Source organism: Uranotaenia lowii, chromosome 3 (assembly GCF_029784155.1).
Source record: "Uranotaenia lowii strain MFRU-FL chromosome 3, ASM2978415v1, whole genome shotgun sequence".
Classification (NCBI taxonomy): Eukaryota; Metazoa; Arthropoda; class Insecta; order Diptera; family Culicidae; genus Uranotaenia; species Uranotaenia lowii.
The window spans coordinates 199,475,723-199,501,642 of record NC_073693.1 but is presented as its reverse complement, the minus strand read 5'-3'; the positions used below and the strand labels follow the sequence as shown (position 1 = coordinate 199,501,642).

The 25,920-nt window shown below is 35.9% G+C and overlaps 2 protein-coding genes across 2 annotated transcripts in view; one reads left to right on the top strand and one right to left on the bottom strand.

Annotated features, from left to right (window-relative positions):
• LOC129758367 (cardioacceleratory peptide receptor-like) overlaps positions 1 to 25,920 on the top strand; it is a 309,792-nt gene that overhangs the window by 178,491 nt on the left and 105,381 nt on the right. The gene's annotated exons all lie outside the window — the stretch shown is intronic.
• LOC129758366 (protein artichoke-like) lies at positions 2,246 to 8,914 on the bottom strand. Its single transcript, XM_055755867.1, has 2 exons — positions 8,813 to 8,914; positions 2,246 to 3,972 (listed from the first exon to the last, which is right to left on the bottom strand). The coding sequence occupies exons 1-2, from the start codon at positions 8,830 to 8,832 to the stop codon at positions 2,289 to 2,291; spliced, it is 1,704 nt and encodes a 567-aa protein (XP_055611842.1). The 5' UTR covers positions 8,833 to 8,914; the 3' UTR covers positions 2,246 to 2,288.

Below are 25,920 nucleotides of genomic sequence, written 5' to 3'. Positions count from 1 at the left end.
ACTTATTTTTAAGATCAATTTTTAGAACGCAAATCTCCTTCAGACGACCCATTGATAAGTTTGACATCATCAACTCCGCAACATCAATTGATGCATTTTGACTTCCAAAACCTCAGTGGATTTGGTTTGGCTTCAGTTCTGTAGAATACATAGATTAAAAAAAATATGTACGAGAATTATGCGATCTTTTTACCCATCTAAAAGCCAGATTGTTTTTCGCGTTAAAATTCACAAAAAATCAGTTTTGAAACAATTTTTGTCCTACGAAAAAAATTAACGTTGGAGTAAATTCTTCAACACTTTTTTTTTTTAGAAATAGCATAATCTCAGGGGCTGTAAAACAAGATTTTTAATACTTTTTCACGTGTAATTTTTACACATTTCAACAATTTTTTTCTCATTTTTGAATCATGTTAAGACTATTTCATAGCTATGGTTGAGTTTATTATGTGTTTAAAATTGTTCTACTATGAACCGAGATATTTTAACTGTTACGTATATTAAAACCTGTTACTTATTTGCGATTTGTTGTTGTTTTCTTTTCTCAACCCCTACTTTAGACGGGGTTTATAGTTTGTCTCTTCTACCTAACCAAGTAGAGAAGCTGCATTACTGTAGGTTCACTATAACTATTTTTTTTCTCGAAAATCAACCCTGTATGGTTGAAACTTTTTGACCAATCTGTCAATAATTTTTCATGAAGCATTAAAAATAATGACTTAATAAAAAAAATTGTGCATTTTTTTAGGCTTCTTTAATCTGTAGCTTTTGACAACTGTTTATCAAACAGTTGCCATTAATATAGTTTGTATTATTATAGATTGTAGGATTAACGTAGTTTGAAACATAGTACACAAAAAGTAAGTTCAATCGATGATTGGCTTGGTTTATGCCGATTGAAGTGAACCCCGTCTTATTGCGGGATTGGGCTTCAGCGAGTTGATTAAATAAAATAATATCAAAATTTCAAATTTTATGTATATCAAACGATTGAAATAGTGTGCATTATACTTTTCAAATCGCCGTACAACGTTTTATTACATTCATGAACATTTAACAGCAAGTTCAATACTCAGGTTATGTTGGGTGGCCCAAAATAAGCCCCTAAGGAATTAAGTAGGACCTATTTTCGACATGGGTCAAATTGCTATCAAAACAAGTTTTTTTTTGTTCTTCGGGCTTGCAAACTAGTTAGTTTTCAAGTGTTTTATCATAGCTGTGAACATGTTTGTAGTTGTTAAATTCATCACAGCTATGCAGAAAATCTCTTGAATGTTGACTCCACGTCCTCCTGGAATGTGCTTGATTTGGCCCAACTGTGAAAAATCAAAAATTTATTTTCATTTTTTTATCTTCTCTCAGCTTATTTATAGATATCATAGAATCATAGAATCTTAGATATGATTAGAATCATAAGAAGTAGCTTTAACTATATTTGATCAAAATATTCATGGTTAATATGATTTCTGAGAGAAAAATTGGGAAAAAGCTGCAAGGTGGTCCAAAATAGGTACCCGGTCCAAAATAAGTCCGTTACCATATTTAAAAAAAAAATCCTTAATCGAATTTCGAGAAAGTAGCTCGCGCTAGTTGATGATAAATATATTATTTTTCAAAACCCATCGCTTAATAGGTCCAAAGTAGGGCAACTGACCCTATTTAAAAAAAGTGTACTGATTTTTTTTTGTTTTGTCCGAAACACACCGTGCATAGCTATACTCTGAAAACTCGTTGAAAAAGTCATTGCCAAGAATAAGATACAAGAAGCCTAAGTGATGTTACATATAAACCTGGCAAAATCCGGTAATTCAATTTCAAAATTGACGACCGAAACCAGGGCAGTATCCGGGCAAATTTTGTCAAAACCCAGAAATTAATCAACATAAATCAAGAGAAAGATATGAAAAACAATTTTTTCCGTCATAATTCATCGACAGATTATAAATCGCATTGAAGGCTTCCAAATAACCTTTCACGATAATTTAAAAAAAAAACTTACTCAAAAAATTTCGTTTCGGAGGTATTAATAAAATTGTATCACAATTTTTTGTTGTTGTTTGATTTATATTGAAATTTAACAAATATATCCAGGCAAAATTCGAGCATTTTTCATTGAAATCCGGGCAATCTGGCAACCCTACGCTAGATTGAAGACTTTTTTAAGTTTGAGTGGAAGAATAATGATTTGTCCAAATTACAGAGCAAAAATAAATGTGTAAGTTTCATCAAACTTTAACTTTATTGCAATCATTATCAGATAATACAAGCTCATTAATACCTACATTATATCAAAAATCGTTATCCATCACGCTGGTCATTGGACAGGAATTGCCGTTATGAGTTGCATTTCGTTGACCAAACAGTCTGTTGCTCCGATACATGAAAAATAGACCGGCACCCATCAGCACCGTTAAAGCTGTCAACAGAATAATAACCAGAACTTCAAAAGCAGGGTTCGATGAGCTTTTCGATCCTGGTAACAAATAAGGTTGCTGTTGAACTGCGACTGGTTCATAACGGTGTCCATTATGGCTGCTTTGCATAAGATTGTCAATTTTTTGCTTCAGATTGTTTATCTCAAGCTCCAGCGAAATGATTTTGTCAACAGCAGAAATTTGGTCGGAACTTGCTGACTTCACAATTTTCTTCACATCAGCTGCATCGACGATCGGTATGGAATCGTTCATGTACTTGTCCAAATGTTTTACGGCTGTGTTCCAGTTTACCGTTGGAGGTTTATCATCTTCACAGTAGATTCCTTTTACGTTTGTTTTATCCGTGATGGTTGCGTTTGTTTTGAAGCCTCCAATAGGCATGAAATTGAGATAGCCAATCATTTTTATTAGAAAGCTGCAGCTCCAATGGTTGTCTGCAATGCTCAATGATTTCAAGTGCTGGAACATTCTTGGAATCTTTTCAAATTTGATTTCTTTCAGTCGGTTTCCGTCAATGTAAAGTTCCTCCATTTTGGGAGAGGAGATGAAAATGTCCAAATCTATTTCTTCAAGATTGTTGTAAGAAATATCCAACCGTTGAAGAGCTGTTTGATGTGAGAATGTACCATGTTGGAGGTTTGAGATTTTTGTGCTTTCTAGATTTAGATCAACCAATGCCGTCAGCTTAGAGAAGCTGGATATTTCTAGTGATCCGATTTGATTGAACGACAAGTCCAGCACTTTCAGTGCCTTCAGTTCATTAATTCCGGCCATTGAGGTGAGATTATTCCTTGATAAATCCAACGTGTAGATGTTGTAAATTGTATGATTTTGAAGAATTATTTCAGAAATAATGTTGTTTGCAGCGAACAAAACTTGCATTTGACCGTTCAGTTCCAATCGGTGAATTCTATTGCTCTGTAGATGCATCGTTGGAAGAGAAGTTTTATTCTCAAATAGGTCCTTTTGAATAACTTCTAACTCATTTCTAGTGAGGAACAGCTCCCGCAAACTCGTCAAAGGACTGAATACGTAATTCATCAATGCCCTTATCTTATTTCCACTGAGCAGAAGAGTTCTCAACTTCTCCAGATTGTCAAATGCTTTTAATTCAATATTCGAAATTTGGTTGTTACTCAAATCTAGAACCTTCATTTCCGTGGCTCCTGTGAAGACATAATTTCCAAGTCGCTCTATTAAATTCGAAGACATATTGAGCTCAACCAGGCGACTTGCTTGCTCGAACGTAAACCTGCTGACCCTCTCGATGGAGCAATCAAAAACATCCAGATACTTTAAGTAGTAAGAAGTCTCAAAAACTGCTTTTGGTATTTCAATAATATGAGAGTTCTTGAATCGAACCGTGCTCCTACGTTTATTTAAACTAAATTTCACATTCGCAGAAATATTCATTATGTTTACGTTTTGCAAATAACAATTATCATATTCATCAGTTTCACAAATATACTCTTCATAACCTTTCACAGTGTTTTGCGCTGAAAGCAAAAGTATCATGAGAACACAAAATGGAGACAATCTGTAATGAAACAGAAATTAATTTTTAATTGCATTCGCCATAATGGAAAAAGAAACTATTCATTTGATAAGAGATGAATTTATAAACGCGTTAGAAAATGATAAAACAGAATGGTTTATTGAAAGTTTTCTGATCCTTAAATTTTACTCAAAACGGTTGATCAGCAAAAAAACACAAAAGGACACTTAAACTTTAAAAATACCGTAGAATACCGTAAAATAGATTGAACAGGGACAGAACTGGGAAAACTGTTGTGCACTCAGAATTCAGAATTTGAAGTTTATTCGGAATAAAAATTGAGAATTCAGAATCAGAATCAGAATTCCGAATCAGAATTCAGAATCAGAACTCAGAATCAGAATTCAGAATCAGAATTCAGAATTCAGAATTCAGAATTCAGAATTCAGAATTCAGAATTCAGAATTCAGAATTCAGAATTCAGAATTCAGAATCAGAATTCAGAATCAGAAATCAGAATCAGAATTCAGAATCAGAATTCAGAATCAGAATTCAGAATCAGAATTCAGAATCAGAATTCAGAATCAGAATTCAGAATCAGAATTCAGAATCAGAATTCAGAATCAGAATTCAGAATCAGAATTCAGAATCAGAATTCAGAATCAGAATTCAGAATCAGAATTCAGAATCAGAATTCAGAATCAGAATTCAGAATCAGTATTCAGAATCAGAATTCAGAATCATAATTCAGAATCAGAATTCAGAATCAGAATTCAGAATCAGAATTCAGAATCAAAATTCAGAATCAGAATTCAGAATCAGAATTCAAAATCAGAATTCAGAATCAGAATTCAGAATCAGAATTCAGAATCAGAATTTAGAATCAGAATTCAGAATCAGAATTCAGAATCAAAATTCAGAATCAGAATTCAGAATCAGAATTCAGAATCGGAATACAGAATCAGAATTCAGAATCAGAATTCAGAATCAAAATTCAGAATCAGAATTCAGAATCAGAATTCAGAATCAGAATTCAGAATCAGAATTCAGAATCAGAATTCAGAATCAGAATTCAGAATCAGAATTCAGAATCAGAATTCAGAATCAGAATTCAGAATCAAAATTCATAATCAGAATTCAGAATCAGAACTCAGAATCAGAATTCAGAATCAGAATTCAGAATCAAAATTCAGAATCAGAATTCAAAATCAGAATTCAGAATCAGAATTCAGAATCAGAATTCAGAATCAGAACTCAGAATCAGAATTCAGAATCAGAATTCAGAATCAGAATTCAGAATCAGAATTCAGAATCAGAATTCAGAATCAGAATTCAGAATCAGAATTCAGAATCAGAATACAGAATCAGAATTCAGAATCAGAATTCAGAATCAGAATTCAGAATCAGAATTCAGAATCAGAATTCAGAATCAGAATTCAGAATCAGAATTCAGAATTCAGAATTCAGAATTCAGAATTCAGAATCAGAATTCAGAATCAGAATTCAGAATCAGAAATCAGAATTCAGAATCAGAATTCAGAATCAGAATTCAGAATCAGAATTCAGAATCAGAATTCAGAATCAGAATTCAGAATCAGAATTCAGAATCAGAATTCAGAATCAGAATTCAGAATCAGAATTCAGAATCAGAATTCAGAATCAGAATTCAGAATCAGAATTCAGAATCAGAATTCAGAATCAGAATTCAGAATCAGAATTCAGAATCAGAATTCAAAATCAGAATTCAGAATCAGAATTCAGAATCAGAATTCAGAATCAGAATTCAGAATCAGAATTCAGAATCAGAATTCAGAATCAGAATTCAGAATCAGAATTCAGAATCAGAATTCAGAATCAGAATTCAGAATCAGAATTCAGAATCAGAATTCAGAATCAGAATTCAGAATCAGAATTCAGAATCAGAATTCAGAATCAGAATACAGAATCAGAATTCAGAATCAGAATTCAGAATCAGAATTCAGAATCAGAATTCAGAATCAGAATTCAGAATCAGAATTCAGAATTCAGAATTCAGAATTCAGAATTCAGAATCAGAATTCAGAATCAGAATTCAGAATCAGAAATCAGAATTCAGAATCAGAATTCAGAATCAGAATTCAGAATCAGAATTCAGAATCAGAATTCAGAATCAGAATTCAGAATCAGAATTCAGAATCAGAATTCAGAATCAGAATTCAGAATCAGAATTCAGAATCAGAATTCAGAATCAGAATTCAGAATCAGAATTCAGAATCAGAATTCAGAATCAGAATTCAGAATCAGAATTCAGAATCAGAATTCAGAATCAGAATTCAGAATCAGAATTCAGAATCAGAATTCAGAATCAGAATTCAGAATCAGAATTCAGAATCAGAATTCAGAATCAGAATTCAGAATCAGAATTCAGAATCAGAATTCAGAATCAGAATTCAGAATCAGAATTCAGAATCAGAATTCAGAATCAGAATTCAGAATCAGAATTCAGAATCAGAATTCAGAATCAGAATTTTGAATCAGAATTCAGAATCAGAATTCAGAATCAGAATTCAGAATCAGAATTCAGAATCAGAATACAGAATCAGAATTCAGAATCAGAATTTAGAATCAGAATTCAGAATCAGAATTCAGAATCAGAATTCAGAATCAGAATTCAGAATCAAAATTCATAATCAGAATTCAGAATCAGAATTCAGAATTAGAATTCAGAATCAGAATTCAGAATCAGAATTCAGAATCAGAATTCAGAATCAGAATTCAGAATCAGAATTCAGAATCAGAATTCAGAATCAGAATTCAGAATCAGAATTCAGAATCAGAATTCAGAATCAGAATTCAGAATCAGAATTCAGAATCAGAATTCAGAATCAGAATTCAGAATCAGAATTCAGAATCAGAATTTTGAATCAGAATTCAGAATCAGAATTCAGAATCAGAATTCAGAATCAGAATTCAGAATCAGAATTCAGAATCAGAATACAGAATCAGAATTCAGAATCAGAATTTAGAATCAGAATTCAGAATCAGAATTCAGAATCAGAATTCAGAATCAAAATTCATAATCAGAATTCAGAATCAGAATTCAGAATTAGAATTCAGAATCAGAATTCAGAATCAGAATTCAGAATCAGAATTCAGAATCAGAATTCAGAATCAGAACTCAGAATCAGAATTCAGAATCAAAATTCAGAATCAAAATTCATAATCAGAATTCAGAATCAGAATTCAGAATCAGAATTCAGAATCAGAATTCAGAATCAGAATTCAGAATCAGAATTCAGAATCAGAATTCAGAATCAGAATTCAGAATCAGAATTCAGAATCAGAATTCAGAATCAGAATTCAGAATCAGAATTCAGAATCAGAATTCAAAATCAGAATTCAGAATCAGAATTCAGAATCAGAATTCAGAATCAGGATTCAGAATCAGAATTCAGAATCAGAATTCAGAATCAGAATTCAGAATCAGAATTCAGAATCAGAATTCCGAATCAGAATTAAGAATCAGAATTCAGAATCAGAATTCAGAATCAGAATTCAGAATCAGAATTCAGAATCAGAATTCAGAATCAGGGATCAGAATCAGAATTCAGAATCAGAATTCAGAATCAGAATTCAGAATCAGAATTCAGAATCAGAATTCAGAATCAGAATTCAGAATCAGAATTCAGAATCAGAATTCAGAATCAGAATTCAGAATCAGAATTCAGAATCAGAATTCAGAATCAGAATTCAGAATCAGAATTCAGAATCAGAATTCAGAATCAGAATTCAGAATCAGAATTCAGAATCAGAATTCAGAATCAGAATTCAGAATCAGAATTCAGAATCAGAATTCAGAATCAGAATTCAGAATCAGAATTCTGAATCAGAATTCAGAATCAGAATTCAGAATCAGAATTCAGAATCAGAATTCAGAATCAGAATTCAGAATCAGAATTCAGAATCAGAATTCAGAATCAGAATTCAGAATCAGAATTCAGAATCAGAATTCAGAATCGGAATTCAGAATCAGAATTCAGAATCAGAATTTAGAATCAGAATTCAGAATCAGAATTCAGAATCAGAATTCAGAATCAGAATTCAGAATCAGAATTCAGAATCAGAATTCAGAATCAGAATTCAGAATCAGAATTCAGAAACAGAATTCTGTAAATTTATTTTTCGGCATATCGGTGAAAAGTAGTTATGAAATTGATAAAGATGGATAGAGAAGTGAGGAGAAAATTTACAGATGTTGAAAAGAGCGAAAGAGCATTTTTGCGAGGAAACTTATTAACGTACACCATACTTTACCCTGCAACATTTCATTATTTAGGAGAAGTAGTATCGGGATAGAGGTGGCACTACCTTAACCTATACAATGAAATCTGGTTGGTCTGAAGTCTACATGTGGTGAACACGTATACTCCGGACGGGCTATACGGAGTATACGTGTTCACCACATGTAGACTTCGGACCAACCAGATTTCATTGTATAGGTTAAGGTAGTGCCACCTCTATCCCGGTACTACTTCTCCTAAATAATGAAATGTTGCAGGGTAAAGTATGGTGTACGTTAATAAGTTTCCTCGCAAAAATGCTCTTTCGCTCTTTTCAACATCTGTAAATTTTCTCCTCACTTCTCTATCCATCTTTATCAATTTCATAACTACTTTTCACCGATATGCCGAAAAATAAATTTACAAAATTAATTAACGGTGGTTAACTTATCTTAAAAGAAACAGAATTCAGAATCAGAATTCAGAATCAAAATTCATAATCAGAATTCAGAATCAGAATTCAGAATCAGAATTCAGAATCAATAATAAAAAATTTAATACAACTCATGTTTCACATTTCTCTAGAAAACAGTTCCAGTAGTTTTGAAATCCTTAAAATTTACCTGAAGAATCTCAGCTCCATCGTTATGATCAATCAAGTTTCAAGTCTGCAATTCCCTAGGCCAGTTTTTCGACAACAGAACTCAAATCGAAGAATGTTCAAGGGTAACTAAAACATATCAATCATCATTTTATTTAGCAGCAATTCCTTTTTTTGCGTTAGGTAGTTAGCATGATTCAAATAATTTCAACTGATTTACATATTTTGAAACTCTGCTTATCATAGGTTTGAGGAAATCAATTTAAATTGTTTGGAAATCATTTTCTTTTATAAATTCGATTCTTTTTTTTTTTCAAGATAAATATCAATTGATAAATTTTTTGAAACAGTCCAAAGCCGTAATCGAATAACTGAATAGACTGGAAGTCTTGGTTCACATAATATTTACGATAAAGCGAAGAAACTGGTGCGCTTCAGAATGTGAAAAAACTCTCGACTCGACCCTTTTTCGAGTCTGGGCATGATTTCTTATCTAATTAATTCAGCTCATATTATGCGAGATGGTGTGAGAAAAATAAGTGATAATTCGTACAAAGTTGTTGAAAGAATCATGTTTGTTTAAAAATTTATAAGTTTCAAAATGTATTTGTAAAGATCATAAGAACACAAATGTCAGAAATTATCACCGTTATGTTTGATCGAATATTCCGAGAAATGTATGGGAAATCGCTCAACACGAAATTATACCATTTTCGCACTGAGGGCCTCATGTGATAGGAAGCAAACTTTTTTAATTCTCTTCTCATATGACTCAAAAACTGTTTTACTCGAGAAGCAATATACCGTGAAACAAGGAATCATGTAACAGCGGGGTTAGAAGCTACATTTGTGCATCACTTACACTGATTCAATTTTTAGTTTTATATGATGTTATCGAATTATCACTTAATGTTTACAAATTGATGATGACATAATTTCTCATATATGTAGTTATGAGCTAGTTTTTTTTTATGTTTTTGATTCAGTTAAATTTTGAAAAATCGAGCAATAAAAAATACAAATTTTTAGATTTTTCGATGCCGAAAACCTAGTATTACGGATTGGTTGAATGATATCTATATATATAAAAATGAATTTCTGTCTGTCTGTCTGTCTGTCTGTCTGTTCCCTATAGACTCGAAAACTACTGAACCAATTTGCGTGAAACTTGGCAGGTGGGGGTATTGGAGGCCGGGGAAGGTTACTATTATGGTTTGAGACCCCTCCCTCTCTCAATAAAGGAGGGAGGGGCCTCTCAAACAAAAGACAATTTTTTGCATAACTCGAGCACCCATCAAGCAAATGGTATCAAAATTGGCATGGGGTGGTATTTGAGTACGAAGAATATTTCTATGAATATTAGGTACCCCTCCCTCCTCTCAGTGGGGTGATAGGAAGGGGGGAAGGGGGCTACCTTACAATTTTTCATATAACTCGAAAACTAATCAAGATATTGGAACCAAATTTGGCACGGGAAGGTATTGGGATACGAAAAATATTTCAATGATTATTTGAGACCCCTCCCCATTTTTTGTAGAAAAGGGGAGGGGGCCTCTTTCATATTTTTTTACATAACTCAAAAACTAATAAAGCAAATGGAACAAAATTTGGCATGGGAGGGTATTTGGATTTGAAAAATATTTCTGTGATTATTTGAGACCCATCCCTCTTTCCAGTAGGGAGAAATAAACAAGGGAGGGGCCTCTTTAATAATTTTTTACACAACTCAAAAACTAATTAAGCAAATGGAACCAAATTTGGCATGGGCGGGTATTTGGGAACGTGACATGTTCTAATGATTGTTTGAGAACCCTTCTTTCTTCCAGTGGAGAGAAAGGAAAGAGGGTGGGGAGTTTCATACATTTTTTACATCATAACTAAAAAACTACAACAGCAAATGGAACCAAATTTGGCATGGAACCATATTTGGGTACGAAATGTGCTTCTATGAATATTTGGTATCCCTCACTCCTTCAAAGAGGTGGATGAAAAGGGGGAGGAAAGGTCTCCCTTACAATTTTCAGTATAACTGGAGAGTTGATCGAGCAAATTTAACCATATTTGGCATATGAGGGTATTTGGATTCGAGAAATGTTTCTGTCATAAATTGAAGCCCCACCTTTTTTTCAGCGGAAAGATATTAAAAGGGAAGGGGGAGCTTCAATGTAATTTTTTTTTGCATAACTCGAAAATTTATCGAGCAAATGAAACCAAATTGAGTACGAAAAATACTTTTTCTATGTGAAACAATTCCTTTCTTGCAGTAAGATGATAGACTTGGGAATATAGGAAGGGAAGAGGAGGCTTACATTTAACTTATTTTTTACAAAATCCGAGAAATGGACAAAACTTAACATGAAAAATCATTTTGGTATGATTCTATGATTATCTGACACACCATCCTCCTTTCAGTGAGTAGGTACATAGGAGGAGGGAGGTGAGCCCAATACAATTGTGTTAGCATATGTTCTCAATTTATGCTAACGAAGCCAACAAATGGAAACAAATATGGCATGGTAAGGTACTTGGTTACGAGATATCTTTCTACGATTGTTATAGATCCTTACGATTTACAGTGTAGAGAGGGGAAGAAAGGAGGAGGGTCCATATAAATTTTTGTTGTAAAGCTTAAAAACTTATCAACCAATGGAACTATATTTGATACAAGAGGATTTTTGGGAACGAAAAAATTAGGTATGATAATTAAAAATCACGACCTGCATTTAGCAGGGGGTGAAGGTAAGGACAGGGTAGGGGCTCTCTTATCAGTTTTTCAGCATAAATCCAGAACATATCGCTAATCGCTAATCGCTAATCGTACTTCCACAGCCAGAACTTATGTCTGTTCCCGGAGAATAATAAAAGATTTTTATTATTCTTCTTGTCTTTGTTCATACTTTCCATTATTTAAACATAAAAATATTAAAATAATAGAAAACATAAACCGGCCGGGCCAACTGTGGAGCAGAGAACGCAGAGACGTCAGGAACAAAGAAAAAGAAGAAGCGTGGACCACCAGTACCATACGCTCCGGGGGGCAATGCGTTGGAAGTACGCTAAAAAGTGCTCCTTGATGATAAAAAAAGTAGATATGGCTCTGATCATTCTTCGGCGGCTGAAAATAAGTTATTTTGTTCACAAAAATCACAAATCATGAGGGTCAAATTGTGTTTGAGAATCTAATATCATTTAGTTTATGTTGCACTTACATCTTTTGCAAGACTTTCGGGGGGAGAACTTTCACAAGATAATTCGGGGGAAAACTCTAACACTTGTTACATCACTGAACTCGAGGGCGGTGATAAATTCTACGGTTAGGACCAAACCGTTCTCTTGAGTGCTAAAAACTAGACTGACTTTTATTCACTGTATTTCTTGATCGCGCACCGAACCTTGGTCTCCGCGTGTGCTTTCTCGGGTTTCGCTGGGTCAGCACAAAATGTGCCTTTCCTGGAATGGTGCACCTTCGATGGTGGTCAGTTTGGGATGTTTACACAGCGCTTGTGTTGTCCAAGCGCGATCGCCTCTGGTTCAGTTCCAGTTGATGGATTCTTCTGGCGTTTCTACGCCAGTGAAATAGGAGTATGGCGATTATTATCGCCACGATAACGATTCCGTCCACGTAATACGACGCTATGTCGTGGACGGAAATGTTGTTTTCCACAACTTCGTCTCCACTAAATGGCCACATGATGGTACTCTTCAGTCGTTTGGTACTTTGAGGCGCATTTTATCCTTTGATAACTACCCTTTTTCTGCTTACTAAGAATTTGTTGTGGGAACTCAGCCGGCTATTTACCAATTCCCATCGAATTTGAAATATGTCAGTGCATTCGCATTGGTTTGTTTAACGCAACACTTTTTTTCAGCTTGGTTTAGGGATGTTTCTACCGGCTAGTTTTCAAGTAATATCACTTCCATTTTCTCCCCCCTTTGGGACGTGAGCGCAATCTCCCGTCCCAAATCGTCGGTGTAGCCTGAGGAGGAGGGTCTTCTTCGGTTTCCTTGCTCATCGTGATGTTCTTCAGCGAGTTGTTAATTTCTTGTGACTCTATTGTCTCTGGTGTGTTGTCCTCGTGATCTTCATTCGGGCCTTGTTCTGGTTCGGGTAGAGGAGCTAATAAGCGCACGTTTCGTTTGTATACGCCTGTCGCTGTTTTGACCGTTGCTACCCTAATGACACCATCCGGTCCTTTGAAGGTTTCGATTACGATGCCCATTGGCCATCGGGATATTGGAATATTGTCATCTCCAATGAGCACCAATTGACCTTCTTTAATGTTTGCACTGACCTTGGTCCATTTTGCACAATCTCTTAGAGTATGGAAATATTCATTTCTCCATCGGTTCCAGAATTGCGCAGTTTGCTTGTGCACTCTCTTCCATCTTGTTGTCAAAGCAATTTCTGGATTGTCGTTTGTTGGTATCGGAACCGCCGTCATTGGTCTTCCGATTAAAAAATGACCCGGCGTCAGTGCTTCGGGAATACCTGGCTCCGTTATGACTGCCGTTAAGGGTCGAGAGTTCATTATTGCCGAAATTTGATAGAACAGAGTCTGCAATTCTAGAATGTTGAACTGAGCACCTCGCCCAGCTCCTTTAAACAATCGTTTCGCAGTTTTTATATTAGATTCCCAGAGTCCGCCAAAGTTTGGGCTCCGGGGAGGGATGAATGAGAAGGTGATTCCGCTCTCAGCAGCTATCGAAGTGATTTTGTCCTGCTCTAGTCTTGAATTGAATTGCTTTCGCAAGTGTGTGAGTTCCTTACTTGCACCCACGAAATTCCTTCCGTTGTCAGAGTATATTACCTCAGGAGTGCCACGTATTGATACGAATCTGAGTAGGCTGGAGATGAAGGCATTAGTGGATTGATTCTCCACTACTTCTATGTGAATTGCTTTTGTAGAAAAGCATACGAATATACATGCGTATGCCGTAGTTCTATATTTAGAGTTGTAGCTTGTGAGGACTTCAAATGGTCCGCATAGATCAATTCCTGTGTAGGTAAACGGAGGAGATGGATTTACTCTTCTCGCCGGTAACTGACCCATCCTTTGGGTGAATTGTCTAGGCCTATTTTTGGCGCAGATAACACATCTGCTCAATACCCCTTGGGTTATTTTTCGAAGATTCCGCATCCAAAACTTTCTCTTAAACTCGGCTATAACTATTTCGACTCCTGCATGGAGTCTTTTCTCGTGAATGCCTTGTATGATAGTCCGAGCAAATGGATGTTTGCTTGGTATCAGCATAGGTTCTTTACACTCGGGCGATACATTCGCTTGGCTCAAACGCCCTGCTACATGCATTACCCCATCCTTCATTATGATTGAAATGTGTTGGAACAATCCTTGGGGTTTGATGGTTCCAGTCTTGCTTAGTGATTCCCACTCATTTGGGTAACTTGATCGTTGCATAATGAGCGTTATCAGCTTTGTACCATTGTCCAAGTCGGCAGTAGACAGTGGACCAGTACAATTATGATAAGTAATGCCTCGTGATTTCAGGCTCACAGATTTACTAGCGAAGTTAATAACAGCTCTTCTTAGCCAAGCGAAGTATCTTTGTGTCTTTGTAAAGGAATTGTGATACTTACATTGATACAGGTAATCCGTCATTGGCATTACTTCAATAGTGTTTACAACTTGTGCATTCTTTGCTTCTTCTTCTGTGCAAAATGTTTGCACTGTTTGGTCCAAGTCTTGCCTTGTGCTTAGATATTCTGGTCCATGCAACCAAAAGTTTTGCTTAGATTTAATGAAAGTTGCCACTGATATTCCTCGCGATAAGAGATCAGCTGGATTTTCTTCAGTTCGTACATGTTTCCACTGATCTATTGTTGTGTGCTCACGAATTTTTAAAACTCTGTTACGCACATACTGCTTCCATCTCTCTATTGGTCCTTTTATCCATGCTAATGTTACTGTGGAATCACACCAGTAATATTCAGCGCTTATGCGGGTTTCGAATGTGTTGCGTACCCTTTGGGCAAGTTCCGAAAGTAGTACAGCTCCTTTGAGCTCTAACCTCGGCAACGTGGTTTCTTTGATGGGTGCAACTCTTGACTTAGCGCACAATAATTGTGTGCTTACATTTCCGCTCTCATCTATGTGGGAAAAGTAAATACAAGCTCCGTATGCTTGTGTTGATGCATCGGAGAAGCCATGAAGTTCCAAGTAGTGTGGTCTACTTGGTAGAGCCTGCCGTGGGAATTCCACTTGAATCAGATCTGGCAACTCTCCTTTTAGTTTATACCATTGCAAGGCTAAATTTTCGGGAATTTTTTCGTCCCAACCTAATTTGTGTTTCCATAGTTGCTGGAAGATGATCTTTGCTGTGATTATAATTGGTTGTATTAACCCTAGTGGATCATATAATCTAAGTATATCCGATGCTAATTGCCTTTTAGTAATGTCGCTGGCTGGACATGAGTTGTATATTATCCCCTCATCAAGGGCAAATTTGTGTCTGCTTGGAGACTGATTACCTTGATCGGCAATCTGGTGAGTTGAGGGTGGCTTATGTCCCTCCATAGCCTTGATTAGTCTGCTCGGAGACCCTTTACCTCGAGTGGTATTCTTGTGTGTTGAGGGTGGCTTATGTCCCTCCATAGCCTCGATTAGTCTGCTCGGAGACCCTTTACCTTGATTGCAGGTATTCTTGTGTATTGAGGGCGGCTTATGTCCCTCCATAGCCTCGATTAGTCTGCTCGGAGACCCTTTACCTTGATTGCAGGTATTCTTGTGTATTGAGGGTGGCTTATGTCCCTCCATAGCCTCGATTAGTCTGCTCGGAGACCCTTTACCTTGATTGCAGGTATTCTTGTGTATTGAGGGTGGCTTATGTCCCTCCATAGCCTCGATTAGTCTACTCGGAGACCCTTTACCTTGATTGCAGGTATTCTTGTGTATTGAGGGTGGCTTATGTCCCTCCATAGCCTCGATTAGTCTGCTCGGAGACCCTTTACCTTGATTGCAGGTATTCTTGTGTATTGAGGGTGGCTTATGTCCCTCCATAGCCTCGATTAGTCTACTCGGAGACCCTTTACCTTGATTGCAGGTATTCTTGTGTTTTGAGGGTGGCTTATGTCCCTCCATAGCCTCGATTACAAAGGTGAATGTGTCTCGCTTGGGAGACCAGTTTATACCGAGAGTTTTTATGATTTCTCGGTCCCCAATTGGAACCGTTTGCTCCAAGTCTTCCTTTGGTATACCGTCAAGGACTTTTGGGTCATTGGAAGCCCACTTCCTTAACGGGAAACCTCGTTTGAGAAGGGCCTTTTCTACTGACATCCAACGTTTGTGGGCTTGCTCGCGTGAACTACCCAGCAGATTTAATTCCCCCTGTAGGGGTATTCTCACGATGTATCTACCATCAGCATTAACTTTTAGATTTTCAACAAAATGTTTCTCGGCATCACTTTGGTAGGGCTGTAGTATTTCGTTATCTTGAGGTTTAGTGTCTTCGAGCTGCCAAAACTTTTCAAAGAGATTGGCTAACTCGCTATTCGTTCAATTTACATTCACCTGTGTCGCAGTATGAGCCCACACGTCAGTGGTTACATGGGTGTTCTCTAATATTCCGCATGCTAACCACCCTAGCTTAGAGCTTTGAAAAGTGGGACCTCTTCCGATCCGCTTTTGCTTGGCACCTATTACCTCATAGAAGAATCGAGCTCCCAGCAGTAGCTCGATAGGGCCCCTTTGATGGAAGTGTGGGTCAGCTAAAATTATGTTTTTTGGAATATCAATCTCACTTAACTCAAAATTAGTTGTTGGTTGATCACTTAGTATTTTCGGTATGACTACCAGCTCTATTTCTCTGTTGTATTCATTATTGTGTGAAGAAATTCTAGCACGTAGTTTTCGTTGGGAGTGTACTATTCCGCCAACGCCTTTGATTAATGTTTGCTTGTGTGTAGAAGAGGCTCCTATTCTTTGGAGTGCATCTTCAGAAATTGCATCTAATTGACTCCCAGAATCCAAGAGGCATCGGAGTCGGTGCGATTGCCCCTTGTCATATAAACTTACCATTGCGGTAGCCAAAAACACGTACTCCCCATCTAGTCATTGTTGACTACTGGAGTAGTTTTCCCCTTTCGCTTGGTCGTCGTGTAGCTGCGTGTGATGTTTCCTTCCACAACGCAGGCACCGAAAGTTTGACTCGCAGCTCGCAGCCCCGTGCCCGCCTTGCAGGCAATTATAGCAGATCCCCATTTGTTTTACCGCCTCTTTCTTTTGCTTCAGGTTTAGCTGTTTAAATTCATTGCAATTGTGTATCTTATGCCCTGTTTGACGACACATTGTACATTGTGGCCCTGCTGAGGGTTTTCCTTGATTAGAATTGGATTGCGCCATAGCACCTACCATTTTTGCGTATGACTGCGGCTTGTTGTTTCTCGGTTGTTGATTACCCGATGACCTTTGCATTTGAGCTGCGGCGGCTGATGCTACAGTTTTGTTTGGGCGCCCAATGCTATGCTCAAACTCAAGGTTGCAGGCTAATTGATTAGCCTGCTTTTCTAGTTCATCCTTGAAATCCTTCCAATCGTATATCTGATGGATGTCCATTTTTTCTTCCAGTCGGGAGGCGGTCTCAATATCCAAGCGGGATTTGGCAAGGGAAACCAGAAGTCCATTTGCCACGCAATCAATGCTCTTTTCTTTGTCGTTTTGAATTTGTTTTGCGGCATGAACCGTAGTGTCGACCGCGTCGATCAGTGCCATAATGGCTTTCGCGTTTGGGGAGGTTATCCTTTTAAACCTCAGCAGTTTGGAGAAATAGCCTTCGTAGGCTATGCGTTTCTTGTAAAATCTGGTTTCAAGTTTTGCCCAAGCTTCGGTAAAGGATGCACCAGAATTCTCTAAAGCTTCAATAGAATTTCTTGCGGGTTCAAAAAGCTCCAAACATTTTGAGAGGAATGCGAATTTGTCCGCATCCTCAACGATATTGGCGATTCGCTTCTCGAATCGCCTTTTGAACGATAACCATTCTGTTGATGATCCAGTAAACCGAGGCAGATCTATCCTTGGGAGATGATCACCCCTGCCAGTTTGGTGTTGTAGTGTTTGGTCTAGCACGTGACCGGAGGAGCCTTCTCTAGGATCGTCTTCTAGGAGAAGCTTTTCCAAATTACACTTCATCTCTATGTAGATTTTCATCAGCATGGTTCTTCTTTCAAGTTTGGGCCCATCATAGCCTTCCAATTTTACAAGCGCCGCGGAAGCTTGGGTATACAGTCCGTCAAGCACGGCGATATTCGTTTTCAATTCCACTCGGGAAAGTGTTCTTGCAGCAGGTGCGATGAAGTCATCGCGCAGCTTCTTGATCGCTGCTTCCAAGCCGGTAAGCTGGTTTTTCACAACGTTAAGCTCTTCTTCATCCATCTTTGCAAATGTGGGCACCGCGAATGTTAACCTTTTGCTGGTTCACTAATCACTTATTTTCACTTTTAGAAGTTGTCCCCCCGTGTGAGAGTGCACTTTTTACGTTATGAAGTTCTCCCCCCGTGTGGGAGAGCAATTATTGCGTTGTGAATAATTCACGTCGCGCGCTTTGCGCACTTATTTCACTTTCAGAATTTCTCCCCCGTGTGGGAGAACACTTTTTTAGATTATCATTAACCCGCGTCGCGCGCGTGGCGGTTGATCACTTATTTCGTTTTGACAAGTTCTCCCCCCGTTTGGGAATATAATTTTTACGTTTTGATTCACCCGCGTCGCGCGCGTGGCGGGTGATCACGTCGGGGTCACCAATAGTTTATGTTGCACTTACATCTTTTGCAAGACTTTCGGGGGGAGAACTTTCACAAGATAATTCGGGGGAAAACTCTAACACTTGTTACATCACTGAACTCGAGGGCGGTGATAAATTCTACGGTTAGGACCAAACCGTTCTCTTGAGTGCTAAAAACTAGACTGACTTTTATTCACTGTATTTCTTGATCGCGCACCGAACCTTGGTCTCCGCGTGTGCTTTCTCGGGTTTCGCTGGGTCAGCACAAAATGTGCCTTTCCTGGAATGGTGCACCTTCGATGGTGGTCAGTTTGGGATGTTTACACAGCGCTTGTGTTGTCCAAGCGCGATCGCCTCTGGTTCAGTTCCAGTTGATGGATTCTTCTGGCGTTTCTACGCCAGTGAAATAGGAGTATGGCGATTATTATCGCCACGATAACGATTCCGTCCACGGAATACGACGCTATGTCGTGGACGGAAATGTTGTTTTCCACAACTTCGTCTCCACTAAATGGCCACATGATGGTACTCTTCAGTCGTTTGGTACTTTGAGGCGCATTTTATCCTTTGATAACTACCCTTTTTCTGCTTACTAAGAATTTGTTGTGGGAACTCAGCCGGCTACCAATTCCCATCGAATTTGAAATATGTCAGTGCATTCGCATTGGTTTGTTTAACGCAACACTTTTTTTCAGCTTGGTTTAGGGATGTTTCTACCGGCTAGTTTTCAAGTAATATCACTTCCATCATTTGCGTATAAATCTTGTAATTTCTTTCTTAAAATACAATTTAAAAATCTAAAATTTTTACAATTTTGGATTTTTGTGTACTCTTATTTCTGGTAATTGACCAAGGATATAGCGCCTTTACTCGCTCTTGAAAAGAAAAAGAACAGAGGAACACATTAGGAGGAAAACAAAACCTTTCGAGTTCTGTTAATAACTCGAATGGTTCGAATGGTTTTATTGACTTGCAATCAGATGTGATACTATAACCGATGTTAATAATTCAAATATATTCAAATAATTAAAAATCATAATACTAATAAATACTGATAATAATACTAATAAAAAACATAGGACATCGTTAAAATTATACTTAGCTTTGATTATCCCCGCTAAAGATTATTAACGGAAACTTTAACAACTCCATTCCCGTGGGCAGCAGAACTACTCCTTTTTTAATTATCCAAAAAATCGCAGCAATCAGGAAATTCTTCATTTTCGGTCGCAGTTTGACCGATAGTAAAAATAAATCTTCATCCGTTGTCCATGGAGTGGACAGAACATTTAGCGCGATTCACCCCTCTCCTCCGCAGTACCTGAGGAACAACTGTTTAATGCCACCATACAATCACTTTTCCAAATAAATTTTGTTGGTTTTCCAAACCACCCTTTTGTTAATGAAAACTTGCACTTCCTCGATTTCAAATTCAAAGGCGGTTGCCTGTTTTAAGCATTGCAACGACTCTGGATCACCAGCCAGTGTACACTTCAATCCTAATTATGTATACTTGATTTCCAAAGGCTTGTTAATAGAATCACAATTTTACACTTTTCCGGCGGTTTCCAATGGGGACAATTAATGCTCGGCGGGAAAACAATCCAGAAGATCGAAAAACGATAAAATTTATTGATGGAACACTTCAATTTCACTTGTATAATCTCAGGACTGGACTGTACACACATTTTTCTTCAAAACTCCATTTTAAAGTAAAACAAAAAACATTTATACTACACCAGAATTAACAATCACATATTTATATTTCTTCATATTTTCTACCACGAGACACGAAAACGACAAAAAACGCAGCGACAAAAACAACGTCCCGCAAGTACACTTGCACCCTTCTGACACCAAAGGATCAATCTTTTAGGCTGAAAACAAGTAGTGAAAAACAAACATGGAATCGACTTTTTAGGATTTTCTACTGTTTCTGACCAGGATAATCCAAAGTCTCCAGATAGAGAAGTGATGAAAATAGATTCAAATGAAACTTCGTCGGCAGGTTAATAAACATGAAAAATCTCATTGTCATGTATACGAAAAATTATAAAAGGTTTGTTTTTTTTATGGCATATGTATTAAGCTAATGCTAATAAGGATAAAAGGCAGACACGAAATGCACGAAACAACAATTTTATGAAAAATCTAAGAAAAGTTCAGATGAGTCGTTGTCGGAAGGTTTTTTACAAAAAATAACATTAAGTCTTTTGAGGAATATTTCCATAACATTTTTGGAAAGGGGCCTAGTAGAATTGGACAAAAAAAAAAGAAAAATTAAACATCCACAGATCTTTTGGAGAATCAGAAGTTGCTGCTGCTGCAGTTGCTAACGAGAATGACTCCACTTCTGGAGAGTCAACTGGCCATTCATCAAGACCCCGAAAATGCCAACGAAATCATGGATGAACACATATGCAGGTATTCTTGTGTGTCCATTGAGGAAGAAGAGATATTGGATGTTTTCAACAAATTTTGGGAATTAGGATCGTGGAACTTGCAAACCTCGTTCATTATAAGTTGCATGGAAATTTGTACCCCAAAAAAACACAGAAAATCAAATGTGTGAACAAAAACAAAACAGCTTGTGTTATACCGAAAATACTCGTACATACAGGTTCCAAAAAGATGCGATCATATTGTTTGGAGTCAGAGGGGTGCAAGTGTCATTCTTGGGATCAGAAGGGTGCAAGTGAAAAATATCAAAAAAGTAGTTCGCCGTTATAACATAAATATCGCAAAAACTTTGGTTTTTCTTTCAGAGTCATTCATTTTAAACCTCTTGAGACACACTCCATCGAAAATTGTGTAGAAAAAGCGATTCGATAATTTTGATTTAGAAAAAAAACTTTGAGGCCTGTTTTCTCGAAATCATCATTTCGGCACTTGCACCCCTCTGATCCTAAGCGCCTCAATTATTTAATTAAACAAAACCTCTTTTAAACAGTCAAATACAATGATGTTTTCCTTAAGTACTTCACTTGAAACACAAACATATTTTGAGAAAAGTATCAATGTTGAATAGTTGTAACAATTTGAAAGTATTTTAAGCATTGTGTCTGAACTGAAATTTAAAGAAATTTCCTTCAAATTTTATGTCACGAATCAAGTAAAAAAATCTGTTCATTCGAAATTTTTGTAAATTTTTATTGAATTCGCAACACATTCAAGCTTTATAATGTGTAATTATAAGTTTGTAATTATAAGTTGTGTAAGTTTTTTGGATGAATTATGACTGCTAATTTGTTTCGAGAAAATTAAAATCAACTTTAAAAATAGTCCACGGATGAATTTTTTTCAGAAACAGGGCGTGTGAAAGGAGATCGTTTTCTCGAATTTTAAGAGATGTTTAATTTGTTGTTATTATGCTACAAAAATGCGCAAAGATGATATGAAGATTTATTTTTAATTTCTGTTTTGTTTTTAACTATGGAACTATACACTACCACTGGAAAGTTATAATATTAGCCTCATTTTACATTTCCAAGTTTACAACAAAGAGATCTGAATTCTTGATTTGTTTTTAATTCATTTGTTTTTATATGATCAATGTTTTTTTTTAAATGAATTTAGTGACATGCGATACTTGAACAAATCTAAAGAAACTTTACGGATTTCTTATCTCATTCTTCAAGACAGATTGAAGTCTGGGTTCCGGTGAAAATTGAGATTCCAATTCAAAGTTAATTGACGAGAGATCCTAGTAGTTTTTAAATTTCACAACTTTTGATATTCTTTCCTCACATTTTTTGAACGTTTGTATTCTGGCAAATTTTTTTTTTTTTTTTCGTGGCGTTTAAATAGCTCGGGGAGCTTTCAGCATAAATCCAGAACATATCAAGAAAAAACAACCATATTTTATAAGTTAGATGGTTGGCGATTAATTTGAGACCGTCTAGACAGCTTCAAATTATCAGATCTTTAACACAAATTTATTAAGTTATCTTTGTGTTGAAATTCGAAACTCCAGCTGCAGCTCTCATTTTATAGCGATTGCTTATAAATTATGTTATAATTTGATTTAAAGTAATGCCAATAAAACAATAAAAATTTGAATAATTTCTGAAAATATCATTTGATTTTGAAAGGTGTAGCAAAGCACACCGGGTCAGCTAGTCACCTATAAATTTTTTACTGGTTTTATCTTTTTTTTTCGATTATAGTCGTTTTACCATTTTTATGGCATTCGCGACTTTATCAACGTTGCAGTTGGCGGATCGTTATTGAAAAACTTATCCGGTACAACTGCGTTCGATGTTTACTCTTGGGCTCGAACTCGCGGACATCGGCTCAGGAGACAACAGACTTGCCAACTGAGCTATATCACAAGCCCAACTGGTTTTATCATCCTATGCCAACAGTTAGACAATCACCAATTTATTTCAAACATAGATATATTTAATAAAAAAATTTTTACCTGTCCGAGGTAAAATGCAGAAAAATGGAAATCAAAGAGACGCCTTGTAAATATCGTTTCCATGTGATGGAATATTATTGTTTTGCATCACGCGTTAGTCAACAATTGAGTTTCATTCATCCAAACATTAATTTTTAAAAATATAAATTTCCATACGTTGTCATTACATTTATCATTAAAACCAAAGTTGATAGCAAGTTATTCCTTTTTCAAAGTAGGGTGAGAATCGCATGTTTCAAGAAAATTGAATATAACTGAAGAAACCAATAACTTTTCAGACTATATTAATTTGATTTAAAGAATTTGATGCATAAGGGGTATAAGTATAAGTTTTTTAGAAGCCTTTGAAGTTGAAAAGTGTTGCTTGTCACACCAGTTGATGGTATAGTCAAGTATTATCCTGTCTTTTTGCTGATGCATCTCTGAATAAAGGATCTTCTTCAATAAGGATCAAGTCTCCTTTAACCTCAAAAAATCAAGATTATTTTTCTCCTCGAACATGTTTTAAATTTATCTCCGTCCATGCGTATAGTACCGTCTCAATTTATGGACAATAGTAACTTGATACTACATGCCAGGGCCGTAGGAAGAACCGACTCTTGGGGGGGAGGGGGGTGGGGGGTGTTGGTGACTTATTTTTATCTACGATTTTTTGCTGAACAATTCACGAATACAAAAAAAAAATATTTTGGAGCTATATGATTATTCATGTTTAGGTACTTAACCTCTTAGTACTCAAGTACATTTTAAGTACTTTAGTATGGGAGAGTGGGGAATCATGGCGAGCTAAAATCGCTTTCATTGATGGTTAAAACCTTCGAATTTGTTTAAGAGTCTGGCAAGGCCGGATTAAGGGGGGGGGGGGGCAAAAGGGGCAATTGCCCCGGGCCCCCCGGCTTAGGGGGCCCCCCAAAGAAAAAAAAAGTTTAAATATTACTTTAATCATACTATTTCAATTTCTACAAATCTATGAAAACTTGAAATATAACAACTAAAGGGGCCCCGTGAAATAATATCTAGAATAATTTTTCTCTTACATAAGATAAGGGGGCCCCTAGAATAAGCAGTGAAGAAGTTCTCCGGCATTTTTCGGGCTGAGAACATCAAAATCTTGGTATTGAATTCCAAAATTTTCAACCCAAAATCTGGACAAAAATAATTTAAACCAATTTCGAAAAAAAAAATTAAGAAGGATATTAGGAAAAACACCTCAAATTACCATTTTTTTTCGAAACGTGTCAATCAGAATGTTCTGTCAGGATCTCCTCATTTTCATTACAAATAAACGTCTTGTCCAATTATAATGTTTATTATTACTTTAACTTTCTAAGTAATGGTTTCTGCTCCAAAATAGCAGCTAATTTCGTCAAAACTGGCTCACAGTGCTAGGGAGAACAGAAAAGCTTTATGATAAACATTTCAGAATTTCACCTGGGCAGTATCCGGTTTAATACTGGGAATGTTCATAACTTTTCACTTATCAACCATTTTTATTGAAATATCCGTTTGTTGATAAATTATTAACCCTGTTTCCTCCCGAGTTTTGAAAATAAAATCTATTAAAAAAAACCCGATTTAATACACTTAACAGTGGATTGTAGCCTTTCTTACAGTCTAAAAATTATATTTGGATACACATGACACAAAATAATAAAATGATCGATTTATAAATTATATAAGTAATGATTAAAGTATTTCGAACGTAGAAAATCCTAAATGAATTTAAGAAATTAGGAAACTAAATTTTTTTAAGGATGAAGGTATTTTGAAATAATTATAATTTTCACATAAATAATAACATAATTGTAAACTAATTGAAAAATTTCGAATGATTGAATTCTGGGATATCTTGTATGATCCCGTTTCTATGCCATTATGATCTTATATTTATAAAATAGAAGAGGTCTAAAAATGAAGGGTATAATTTTTAAAAAAGATTCCTAACCATGTGTTTCAAATAATTCAACCTCTCAAGAAAAGGAAGCGAATAAATGGAAAAAAATTAAATAAATTTTCAACTGCTAAACTAAAATACGATGCTTCAATGTAGATTACAATAATCTATCGATTTAACAATAGATATTAAACATTTTGACAACTTTGAAATGTCAATATTTTCAATTTTGTCAATTATGTCTATTTTATCATTTTTGTCAATTTTGTCAATTATATTAGTTTTGTCAATTTTGTCAATTTTATAAATTTTGTAAATTTTGTAAATTTTTTAAACTTAGTAACTTTTGTAAATTTTGTGAATTTTGTAAATTTTGTGAATTTTGTAAATTTTGAAAATTTTGTAAATTTTGTCCATTTTGTCCACTTGGGTAGTTTTGTCAACATTTAGAACATTTAGAACGGCAAGTGAAATTGAATGATGCAAAAACTTATACTCGACAATATTTAAAATATTTATTTTTGATTTTTGACTTTAACTTGTCAATATACATGCTACTGCTAGATCAGTTGATCCTAGTATCACATTATTTTATTTCCAACTAGCTGACCCGGTGAGCTTTGCTACACATTCCAAAAATAAATTCATTCAAATTAAGATTTTTGTAAGCATTTTATTAAGTCAAACCATCATAGTTCAGATCCAACAACTTTGAAATAAGAACTGCAGCTGGAGTTCCGAATTTCAATTCAAAGATGGAATTGTAGAGAATATTGATAGAGTTATAGTTCAAATTAAGTAAACAGGATTGAAATAACATCAACTGTTGAAGACACTAATAGTCATAGTTATTGAATGCTATAACTATCAGTGTTCTCAATAGTTGATATTATTTCAATCCTGTTTACTCAATTTTAACTATAACTCTAGCAATATTCTCTACAGGTATATATTATTTACTGAAACTTGATCTCTAAATTTGTTTTTCAAGATCTGAAATTTGTACTCTGTTTTTAAATTTGTTACTTTGATTTATCGGCCTAGCGGTGAAAAGTGATGTCCTTTTTAGTAGGGACATCTA

What these genes read in the sequence shown, in the direction of transcription:
- LOC129758366 (XM_055755867.1), bottom strand. Translation starts at nt 8,832, where the DNA reads ATGGAGCTGAGATTCTTCAG. An exon ending in ATGGAGCTGAGATTCTTCAG is followed by an intron (nt 3,973 to 8,812) that starts GTAAATTTTAAG and finishes GTTTCATTACAG; the next exon opens with ATTGTCTCCATTTTGTGTTC.